At 37.1% G+C, this 12,101-nt stretch overlaps 1 protein-coding gene across 3 annotated transcripts; it reads left to right on the top strand.

The window, feature by feature from the left end:
* The first annotated feature begins 2,731 nt into the window (after nt 1–2,731).
* Nucleotides 2,732–5,379, top strand: LOC146482629 (uncharacterized). 3 transcript variants are annotated; one of them, XM_085107078.1, is made up of 3 exons: nt 2,732–2,975; nt 4,117–4,443; nt 4,949–5,379. In XM_085107078.1, exons 1-3 carry the CDS (start codon nt 2,804–2,806, stop codon nt 5,149–5,151), a joined length of 702 nt encoding a protein of 233 aa, XP_084963204.1. In that variant the 5' UTR covers nt 2,732–2,803; the 3' UTR covers nt 5,152–5,379. The 3 variants fall into 3 exon arrangements, with proteins under 3 accessions (XP_084963204.1, XP_084963202.1, XP_084963203.1); XM_085107076.1 differs by having other exon boundaries at nt 2,741–2,975; nt 4,946–5,379; XM_085107077.1 differs by having other exon boundaries at nt 2,742–2,975; nt 4,120–4,443; nt 4,946–5,379.
* The last annotated feature ends 6,722 nt before the right edge of the window (nt 5,380–12,101 follow it).

The following is a 12,101-nucleotide window of genomic DNA, read 5'->3' on the forward strand; positions in this document are numbered from 1 at the left end:
GATGAAATAGTTTCGCGCCAAGTTTGCTAGCCAAGCCCCAATTTTTACTAATTAAACTTGATTGATTCGTTAATCGACATAGATGGACTTATAAACAGCACCTATGTAACCTCAAAATACGCTCATCTCTCACAAAGTAATATGTGCAATGCCATCCATATATTAACTCTTGAATTGCACATGTTCAATGGACGCGTAGGAGGGGAAACTCACTCACTCGGTCAATCGTTCGCTCGATGGGCTGTAAACTTTATATTAAATCAAAATCTTAAATCATTCATTAGTCCACGTGTTATATATTCACCATCAGCCGCCATAACAGGGCAAAAAAAAAAGGCCTAAAATTCAAGGTGACGAATAAACTATTCTAAAAAGAAAAGAGACTGAGATCGTTGAGAATTGTACATATACAATCAACTGGTTATCGTAAAGGTTCGTTTAAGCGATTTCAACATTCGGTTCAACATTCGTCCAACACTTTAATTTGTTGAACCAAATGTTGGGGGCGTTTGAGCAAGTCGTCCAATATTGTTGAAAGCGTAAAAAATGTTGAAAGCTTGTTGAAAGCGTGTTGAATCAAATTTAAATCGGTTTCAACTTTCATTCAACATCCGTACAACATTTCCTATGTTCTCGAATATGTTGAATGGTGTTGAAGCCGTTTGAATACTCCGTTCAGCCATATGTCCAACATTACCCCCACATCCCATTCAACTTTTGTTGAACGAAAGTTGGTCAAATGTTGAAACCCTTTATACGGGCCTTAATGAACAAAAATGGCACTCGCTCAATCGTTCCAGTGGTTCCATCGTTCTATCGCCCGCACAGTGGGCTATAAACTCTCGAGCCTCGGTTAAAGTCTTCTTTATTTCATATCATGGAAACAAAACAAAAGTATATTGAAATGTCAAATAGTAGGGATAACTTTAATAATAAACTAAAAACTTAAAATAAAAACTTAAATAATAAACTAAATTAAAAATAAAATCAACGAAAGAAGGTCTTCTTTTGTAACTGTATACCTTTTATGGCAATTTTTCTTCACTTTTAATCCAACTCAGATAATTTTAATGCAAAAACATGACTTCCGTCCAATTGATGTATGAAGTGTATATGATTGGTCCGCCCGCCTAGATTAGCAACTGCTACCGACAGCCTTGTGCATGATCAGATGTAATAAGATCTCTTTGAAAAGTAATACAAGAAGTAGTAGTATTTGTTGCTGTTGTTTCTTTGCAATCAGCCGCACGCATTGTCCTACCACGGTCCCAGAAATTTGTTTGTCTTCCTCAAACAATTCTAAGCTACGAAGAGGTGACACAGAGCGCAGACTCTGAACTTCTCGACGTTCAGCAGTTTGCTGTCTCCACCGATTTTTATGGCTCAGTCTTGTTTGAGGCGAAAAGAGGAACAAAACTTCTTGCTCAGGATAGCATTGTTCTCGGTTTAGCGCGCGAGGTTTTCGCCAATTTGTCTGAAATGAAGTTAAGATATTTTACCCTCACGACTAGCAAAATGTCCATCAAAACACCGCCACCTCGGGGAATATATAATCGTTAATCGTAAAGTCAACATATATTTCAGTCTTGCTATTTATAAAACGACGATAAAAATACTTAATAAAGGATCACAAAATACGAGTGGTTTAGCCTTTGCTTAAAGTTAATTTTGCCAAAGTAGCTCAACCTCAAAGCTACCACATAGATCTGAATGACATTCTTAGTTTGAGAATGCTTCCCACGTCAAGGCGACTTTTTTTGTTGCCGGTGTGGGTGTATGTCAATGCATTTTCTTCTTCTCTAATATTGATTCAATTGAAGCAAGCATTAACTGATATCTTTAATAAAATGTATTTTTCGGGGTCTTAGTTCTCATATTTAAGTTGCCTTACAAAAATGTATTTCCCCATTATACGAATACTTTCTGCAAATTCAACTTAAAAACTTGGCGTGAATGTAATTCTTCCTGTATATATGAGATATATGTCCAGGATTGAAAGCTGTGGCGAAAAATTTGGTAGCAAACTTGGAAAGCGATTTTAGAGAAGATTAATGAAAGGAAATCCCTTACAGGAATCTTAAAAAGAAAAGTACCAAAAATAAAAAAAGTCAAAATAGCATTGAAATAAACATTTAGCAAAAGTAATGATGATTTTGCAATTTTGCTTCTTCTCTTTAGTTGATGTTTACCTCTCTTTGTCTTTCTTTCGTATTGCCAATACAAAAAAATATGTCGGACATATTTTTTTTCTTGCTTTATTTGTTACAACGTCTTTGACAGTTATTCTATTTTATTTTGATAAGTGTTTATTTCCTTGCTGCTTCTGTTATCTTTGCTACTTTTGTTGAAGATTTTTGTAACCAATGTCTTTGTTTAATTTTTGCTAAAATCTTTGTCCACGTTTGGTAGCAAATTTTTGCCACAGCTTTCAATCCTGGAAATAAGCGTTGCAGTATCAAGAGCTCCTATCCAATTTTGTATCACATGTCTGTTCATAGGCGATATGTGAATGATACTATAATCATGAACGATACCAATGGGTTGTGCCATAAACAGATATCCTAAAAAAATTGAAGAATTAAGAGTGTTTACAAAAAAAGACGCAGACGAATAGATATATCGTCTCGCGAACCTCTCCAGTTTTCTATTTTTTAGCAAGTCTGTTTTATTATAGATGCCACGAGTAAAAACATTCAATATGATTGATATTTCAAGCTGCACGAAGCATTTAAATCGACTTCTTAATCAAGAAGAATTTGTCATAATTTTTTGGTAAGCTGGTGAACACAGCAAACGAGAAATTATGTTAAAGGCAGGGCTGATTTCATTTGCACTGTGCGCCGCTCTGTTCTTTGCTGTTTCCAGCTGCAGTACCATCTCCAAAGAGACACAAGCGAAGCTGAGAGATGATCAGGCTCAAAATTTTGAGGAAAATGGAGCAATTAAACTGGAAAATGATATAGAGCAAAGAGAAGGTGGGTGACTGATTAATGTTAACTTATATTTCTTTAAAGATTTCTGCAAAAGAAATTGATATCTTTGCCTTCGGGCGCCCCTTAAATTTGTCTCACTCTACGCTCATGGAGCCTTTTTTTTGAAATCGGCATTAACCTAACTAAAGGATTAGTTTCTACTATGAATTTTTTCAATTATATGATAACTAAACGAGTGAATCATCAGTTCCTTTTTCCTTTCTATCGCGATGTTTGTTGGGGCGCAGCTGAGCACGTCAGACTTTCAATCAGAAGATCGGAGGGTCGGTGGTTTCATGTTAGGTTTGTCTTCGCAATCTTATGTTGTTGCGTTGGACGCGTGGTCCCTCTCTGCCTAGATGAATAACTGGGTATCGATGTAAAGATTCTCAGGTTAGGCATTTAGCCAGAGGAGGGTAGAAATTAATAAATTATCCTCCATGTCTGAGTAGTTATGTTTCCAGAGGAATTTGCAATTTTTTTCGTTTTCCTTCCTTTTAAGTCACACCGCAAACAAGGGTGATCATATACCTGCAAATTGATAGCAATGCATAAAATCTAAAATTCTGACTTCACTAACAAGAGACGTTTAATGTGAATAAATATTTAGGATGCGTCAGTCTCCCATCTAAAGACTTAACTGAATCATTGTAAATTCCACTTGAATATTACTTCAAAAACCCAGCTTTATACCACCCGCCAGGTACGAAAACCTACTAAAATTCCGCACTTCAGAAGTGGCCAAAAATATTTGCAAACGTACTCATATCTAATGCAGTGGTACTGCACCACAAAAATAGCAAACAGGATGACTGACCGACGAAGAATGACAAGAACCCCTGTCAAACACCTAAATAGTCCCGAGGTATCTCATGACAACACGCGACCGTTTACATCATGCCGTAACAATATCATTCGTTCCCATGTCACTAAATCGTGAGAAATTACATATATCGCAGCCTCTTCGGATTATTCTCCACACATTAGTATCAATACTCCCAAGAGGGGTTGGGCGATGATATTTTTATCTCTTTCTTGTGAAGCCACTTCCAAGGGAAACCATCTATTTGTTTACCGTTTAATTTTCCAGAATTATTTTTTCCTTAATTCGTTATTCCATTAACTACATGCTTTCTTGTTAAAGCAGAATCTGCGCCCATTGAAGAAAGCAGTGAGGGGAAGCAGTTCAATAGTGACGAATACGACAACGAGAACTTCGACAAGGAAGACAAAAAAGAAGATAAAACTGAAGATGGGCCAGACGACGAAGAAGATCCGGAAGACAAAGATGGCACCGAAGCTAAAGATGACAACAATGACGAAGAAGATAACGCAGACGAAGATGAAACCGAAGGGGAAGGTGAAGACGAAGGCGAAAGCGACGCTGAGGTAGAAGACTCCGAAGGCGAAGATGAAGACGAACCAGAATCGGAAATCGCAGAAATAGAAGATGATACCCCGAAGCTAGAAGGTACTTGTTCCCATTAATTAGGAAAAACAATCATGCATCAACTTTTTATTTGCTCGGATTTATAATTCTAAATTTTCTCTAGGAGCACTTGCTATGTGCTGCAGACTATTGTGTTTAAATTCCTAATAATTTATTTCTAGTACAAGATCGGTTCCAGATTAGTTATAGACTAATATGAAATTAGAACGAATTGAAAGTGTTGGTGGTTATTCCTCAGTACTGCATGCATTTTCTAGTTCTATCGAGAAAATGGTAGTTAAGCTGTTTTAAAGCCACAAGGTGACGGCTTTAGCTAGCGAGATAATCCTAATTTTTAGACAATGAAAGGACTCGTAAGAACTCTAAATCATTTAATTAATTAATTATAGGTTTTACTATTTATCGATAAGTTTTAGGAAATGGTTAAAATGAACCACAAAGCTCTTTATCACTGAAAGCATTAATGCGCAAATAGAGTGCAGTACTGTAAATGAAAGAACAAGATGTTTTCTTTATCTAACAGAAGAAAACGAGGTTTTGGAGAGTGAAGATCCTCAGAGACGACGGAGAAGGGGTTCCAGGAGACGCAGACGACGGGGCGGAAATAGGCCTCGCAGGAGGAAACGGCCAGGGAGGCCGCGGAGATGCGGTGGCAAAATTTATGACCTAGGTACTGAAAAATGCTGCTGCTCTAAAGTTGTTGTGGCAAGAAATACTCCTTGCCCCTGACGCCTCCTCTAATGACCATGCATACATGTGGTCCTACTAATGCAACAACTGAGGCGCCTACTGCTGATAAATGATTCCGTCAATGGACTAGAATTAACGACGTAGTAAGTTTAGAATTGGAAAAGCCTGTTGATTAACAGTGTTAAGAAATAATGTAAACACTAAACTGGTCTTTTAACTCATTTAACTTTTCAGTATAACATTTGCCAATAAAATGTAATCAGCTTATATTGCTATTTTGGGCCTCGTTTCTCTCTGTTGTAGTATACGTATTCCGACCCGCATCCCAGGCGCATTTTGTCACGTTATGTCAACAAATTTGCATATAATAATAGACTGCTTTTGGGGGAAGTGTTGTAGAGAGCTTAGAGTACCGGGCTTAAAACTGATAAGGAAGTCCTTGCTGGCCACTAGCTAGAGTTGTTTCACGATAGTTCCTGGCTACTGACACATCTACTGCTGGTAAATGATACCTTGGTACCACAACACCTTGCGAACCTAACACAGCCAATAGGCCCATGGAAAGACATGTTTTATTCCAAATTAGTTCCTGTAGAAACAACATTTTGTATTCTTTTTTAAGAGCTTTTTTACGGTTTTTTTGAATAACGAATTAAGGACGGTCCATTCCGTCAATAACCGATAATTGAAGATAGTACGCCTACAACTGGCTCCTCTGGCGTTCGAAAAGTTGCGCGATGACGTTTTTCTTTACCACCGTCATCTTGGATTTGTCGAATTTTTCCAAAACCACAGAAAACCGTTAAGAAATAAGCGAATCCCAGTAGAGAAAGGCTAGAATGTTATTTAAATGTAACTGAGCCCATTTTGCCAAAGGATACAAAAATAGCAATTTCAAAAAACTGGCTTTCAAAATCGTTTTGCCATGGAGACATCATGTGGCGTGAATACTAAATGTTGCACCAAAATGTTGCCAGATAAATGTTAGGAAATGTCATAAAATGTGGCACTCTTTGCTGTAGTAATAAAAAAGTTGTGAATGCTTACGTCTGCGCGAGCGCTTTGTTTCCCTTCCCTCCTCCATCCTAGGCAGAATATATAGAAAACAATGGGTGATTCAATTCTTGCTGTTATCGCATTTCTAGACAATCTTCGGTCCAATCCAAAGTCGTCCTTGTGGCCTACTGGGGAGTGGGAAATTATTCCAGTGGTGATGTTCTGGGAAGGGGCTCAGAGTTACCTTAAGGTGATCAATTGTATTGTATTGCGCATTCTTACTGCTAATAATTTCTTGCGTGATTACAGCGCGGGCGCTTTGAAAACAAAGTCTGTTTTCCTATATGCTGAGCCTACTCAATAACTAAATGGCTATTTCCTCCTAAACGAGAATGGTGACCTATCTTTGTTATCTCGTTATTTTAACTTAGTTATTTTCCTCTTTATATTTAATAGTTGTTAGAAAAATTTGACGACAGAAAAAATGAACTATTGCCACAAATACGAGGTTGCCTACCACTTGTGGGCATAAAATAGTGGTACTGACAACTCGCACGCAAGAAACAGTTTGGGTCGATACTGCTTCCGTGCAAAGAAATTCACCTTCAGTTGACAATTATGCTTCTTACATTCAATGTATTACGTTTTTATAAGTTGTGCTTTATCTAATTACGAAACTTCTGTTACCACTAGCCATAGCCACAACTGATCAAATAAACTCAATTTTGGAAGTGAATATTGCAAACGGCTATGGGGTAAATTGAGTGGATCGTGACTCCAACGCGGAACTAAATAGCGACCTATCTTTTTTTATTTCATTTCTCGAAATAGTGGGTGGAGAAATCATTGCCCCATTCAGCGAAAAAGTTTTTCATACCTAACTGAAATACTGTTGTAGGTAAAATTTTCTTCTTCATATCAAGAACAAGGGACATTATTGCAATGCATTGTATTTGTTTGCCTGCGTGACATATTCTAAGTGAAGCAATATCAAGAGATCCTATTAAATATTCTGTTAGGTGTCTGTTCATCGTCGATATGTGAATGATACCATAGTTAAGAATGATAACAGAGGGTTGTACCGTAAAGAAGATATCCTCAAAAATTAAAGAATTACGAGTGTGCCCAAAAAGACGCCGACAGATCGATATATCACCTCGTAAAGCTCTCCACTTTTCTGTTTTTAAGCCAGTCATGATGTTTTATTATAGATTACCAAAAAAATGTTGTGTGTTGTCGTTCTTGAGGTTGAAGACGGCGATTTTAGCCATTTGAAGGGTTCGGCGTTGAACGTTTATTACGCTCGAGTGAACGTTCAACGTCGAACCCTTCGAATGGCTAAAATCGCCGTCTTCAACCTCAAGAACGACAACACACAACATTTAAGGTAAAATTTTAATGTTAAATGAGAATATTTATCGCAATCTTGTACGATAATACGAGGATTTTCAACATTCCCATACATTTCCTCTATAAATTCACAGATATCACCGAATATAAGGAATAAACTACCAAACATGATGAAATAAGCGACAAATATAACGAATTAACCACCGATCATAATGGAACAAGCACCTCGCATAATGGCAAACATACCGCGTAGAACGCAGTAAACACTGCGTATAAGTAAAAAAAGCACCGCCTATAATTCCTCGCGAAGCGAGGGCCGAAGGCCCGAGCGTAGCGAGGTTAATAAATTTGTCGGGCCGAGCCGGCCCGAGCGGAGCTAAGCCGCGCGAATTCGAGCGAAAAATATATTTATATATATATATATGTTGATATATGTTTATATCTTTGAAGGTGTCCGCACAATGACGTCAGACTGTCTGGCGTTGTCTGGAGCAGAATTTGCATACATCGAAAAAAATATGCGTGCATGATCAAATTTCAACTGCAATGTTCATCAATATTCACTGGATATAGAACTATCTCTCCAGAATCTTTTTCCTTTCTTTTAGAAATCTTTTTTTTGTGAAATAGTGCATTAAAGAAATTACACGCTTTGTGGCCGCGGTAAATAATTTTCCGTGGGAAATAAATTCTTCGAACACGACAGCGCTGCACGCCCGTTGTACATTACGTCGCGACAGAAATAGATTTTCAACCGCAAACTAGCCCGTGGAACTACGGAAACACTATGCTCATAAAAAAAAAATCCTATGCGCCTTTTAATCTTCTCGTTTGATGCTACAATACGAGTAAAGAGGGCTTTCCACCCAGCCCCAGCTTCGCGAGGTTTTGCGAGTCACGTATTTCTAGTATAATAACTACCGCATATAATAAAGAAACCACCACGGAGAATGGAATAAACACCACATATAATGGAATCAGCACCGCATATAATGATTAAACCACCGCATATAATTACAAAACCACCTTAAAGAATGTCAAAAAGTATCATAAGGCAGTCATGGCGTTCCATACACACCGCTTACAAAGGGAATCATATAACTGCAAATTGGTAGCAATGTATCAAATCTTAAATTCTGGCTTGGTTAACACGAGACATTCAATGTGAAAAGGTTATTTAGGATTGTCAGTCTTCCATCTGTAACCTAACGTAACAACATTAACTGGATATTTGAAAATTCCACCCTTCAAATATAAAATATACATGCATTTGTTCAAAAACTGAGAATTGCGCCCTCGTGCCAGATAAGTTTGAAAACCTACAACAGATCCACACTCTAAGAGTGGCCAAAGAAACGTACTACCATCTATTGCAGTAGTACCGGACCTATAAACTTTAATAAGCGACAAAAACAACAAACGAGACGACTGTACGACGTATAATTACAAGAATCTCTCGCCAAACACCTGAATTGAGTCCCGAAGTATCCCTTGGCAGCACGCCGTCACACTCTTACCCTGGTAGCAGAAGTTTCTTTCTGGCAAGTCTTTTAGCATGTATGAAGTCATTTCCGCCTCTAGTATTTCACGTAGTCGGTTTGTTTTCTTCCCTGAGAGAAACCTCTGTCACGAACCGCTTACAGTTCTCGTTGAGCATGCGTAAGGTCGTTAATCCCGTTACTATAGGGATTATGACGTAATCCCAACAGCCGACTAAATAAGGACAGTGTTTTCCTCGCAAATTTGCCGTTTGCCGAATTTTGGTCGGTATATCATTCTAAGACTCCATAGTCACGAAGTTTTAAGAGTAAATGTCTGTAAATACCAAAGAAATCCCGGACTCAGCTCTCGGTTGAGTTTGTTTAATTTTCTGTTCTCGTCCTCGCTATGGGAGGTTTTTCTCCGGATACTCCTGTTTTCCACTATACGACCCCCAACATTTCCAAATAACAATTGATCTAAAGAGTGTCCCCATACTGTGAAGCGTATATTTTATCATCTCGTCATGGAATTATGCGCAATATAAATTTACAAATTTATTATATTTTTTGTTATAATATCATCATTGAACCATGGAGAACCAAGGCACGGAGTCACGTTCCCTTTTTTGGTAGGCGCCTGAGAATGAAAATTATCTGACCTGAAAAGATTGTTTCATACCTTTTAACAACGTCAGCAATAGATGTAAAATTGCCACAGTCGCGCACAAGGGAAGAGTATATTACATAATTCCGGAGCTTTTGTATGCCTTACCGCTTCTTCTTTTTGTTGTTGTTGTTTTCAAAACATGCATGTCAACGCTTAGTCAGCCGGTGCAGATTGGTTTAAAAACGGAACGTATATCTCTTAAAGGGGAAGTATCACGCAAATTGCTGTCATTTCAAAAACCCAAAAATGTTTGTCTGTCAGGTAGAAACAAAGAAATAATTGTCAAATTATCCCCCCAGTGCAATAAAACTGTCGATTAGGGACGGACCATTAGAAAAGTGATGGGGGGAATCGTGCAAGCCAAAATGCCCGAAAAAAAAATTCTGGCAAGCTGAGACGGAAGAAAAAAATTATTGCAGAAGGAGATTAAGGAATTATTATAGAAAATACCTTTTAGTGTTTTAATGACAGAAAATTTCTTCCAGAATGCCCCAAAATGGCCTTTTTAATGTTTTGAAAATCTAAATTTTTTTGTGGTAGTTTGTTTTGTATGAACAACAAACCAACCCCACATTTTGTGTCGCCTGTGGCTGGAATTTACCCTTACTACAACTCAGCATTTTGTTTTGTGTTTGTAACTGGTAGTAAACCCAATAATAATACATATAAGTCTGATTATATACAAAAAAATATGATTTAAAATGGTAATTGAACTAAGTGGGGTGCAATTTCGTCTGAAATCATACGCGTGATTTCAAAATCAAACGAGCGCGCAGCGCGAGTTTGATTTAAAATCACAAGTATGATTTCAGACCAAAATTGCACGACACAAAGTTCAATTACCACTTTATTACTTCTATTTTGAAATCACAGAGTATCATTGTCAATATTAATATTCTATTTTTGTTACTTCATTTTCATTTTGATGGGCTAAAGAAAGGATGCGATTTAGAGCAAAAAATGGTGCAATTTGGGAATAAATCGCACTGTTGAGAGCCAATCAGATTGCAAGGATCACCAGTGATTTCAAAATGGGTGTAATAAGCATTTTAATCATTGTGTAATTTTAATCATTGTGTAATTTTAATCATTGTGTAATCATTAATCATTTTAATCATTGTGATATAAAGTAAGAATCAACATTTCACTGTGCTAATGATACTCTATCATGTATAAAATAAAAGGGGACTGTGTCTGTAGTAAAAGAGTATCTATGTAATATTAAGCAAAAACATTAACAACCCCACAATGAATTTGACTTTTAAATTTTAAGTAAATTGAGATTATATACTACTTGAAGTGTTTGTTATGAAATATTTCATAAGCTTTCTTGGCGCCAACAGTTTTGAAAAATTTTGAATCAATTGTTATTAAAATGTGTTAAAAAGTAAACAATCAATAAACAGACAGTACATGAAATTTGATTTAAATTATTTTAAAATGATGACCAGTCTTTTATTTAAGTATGAGGCTGATTTTACTACCAGCACTAGATACTACTTAGACACTAATTTCGTTGTTTTTGTTTAGTTTTGACCATTATGCTGTAATCTTTAGATATTGTCTCAGGGGTTAAAGGTAATCATTCCAAGCCCACAAAGTACAACTTTTTTTAAAAATCCTTTATTTAAAGTTTTTTTTTCTGGAAAACAACAACAACAAAAAAAATTCTTGCAGAGGGTATCAACTGAAAAACAAAATCCTGCACAAGCACTGAGCAAAAAAAAAAACAAAACAAAAAAAAAAAAATTCCTGCAAACTGAAAATCCCCCACCCCCCCCCCCCCCATCACTTTTCTAATGGTCCATCCCTCAGTGCCTCTGGCCAGAGACATAGTAGGCCGGTATGGCTAATATTTTCAAGATCTCACAAAATGCGCTAGAATAGATCCCGAGTTCGTTCCTTTCAAGAATTGTGTTGAATTCTTTTCTTTCGTCATTCTAGAATTATTTGGCAGCTGATTGAAGGTCTTATTTCACCATTTCTAACAAAAGATACCAAAAACCCCATAACTCCCACATACAAGCTAATAAATTTTCTACTTAACTAATGGCAGAAAACCATAAACCGCAGTAAATGTCAAATAAATCAGTAAACTATTCATATTGAAAGTCTCTTGTAAGTGAAGTCAAAATTTTAGATTTTACACATTTCTGTCAATTTTGTAGGTATATAATACTCCTTGCCAGTGGTGTGAGTTAAAAAGATTGAAGACAGAAAAAAAAAATGCAAATTTCCCTGGAGACGTGGCTGCTTATATACGGACGATAATCTTTAGATATTGCAACATTATAGCAGCGGGGTTATGATTTCAACAATGCCCTCCCCTTCAGAAATCTCAATACAAACTGTCCACTGCAAGACACGTCCTCTGTTCCACACAGGCGGAGCGCAATTAAGTCGGCCAGTTCCTGTCACATATATGGATTGGAAGTAATGTTTTTGCATTAATCCGTAGACTGATATAACCTAACACTGATCGTTCACATACCTTC

Source organism: Pavona decussata, unplaced genomic scaffold (genome assembly GCF_977016875.1).
Source record: "Pavona decussata unplaced genomic scaffold, jaPavDecu1.1 SCAFFOLD_45, whole genome shotgun sequence".
Lineage (NCBI taxonomy): Eukaryota > Metazoa > Cnidaria > Anthozoa > Scleractinia > Agariciidae > Pavona > Pavona decussata.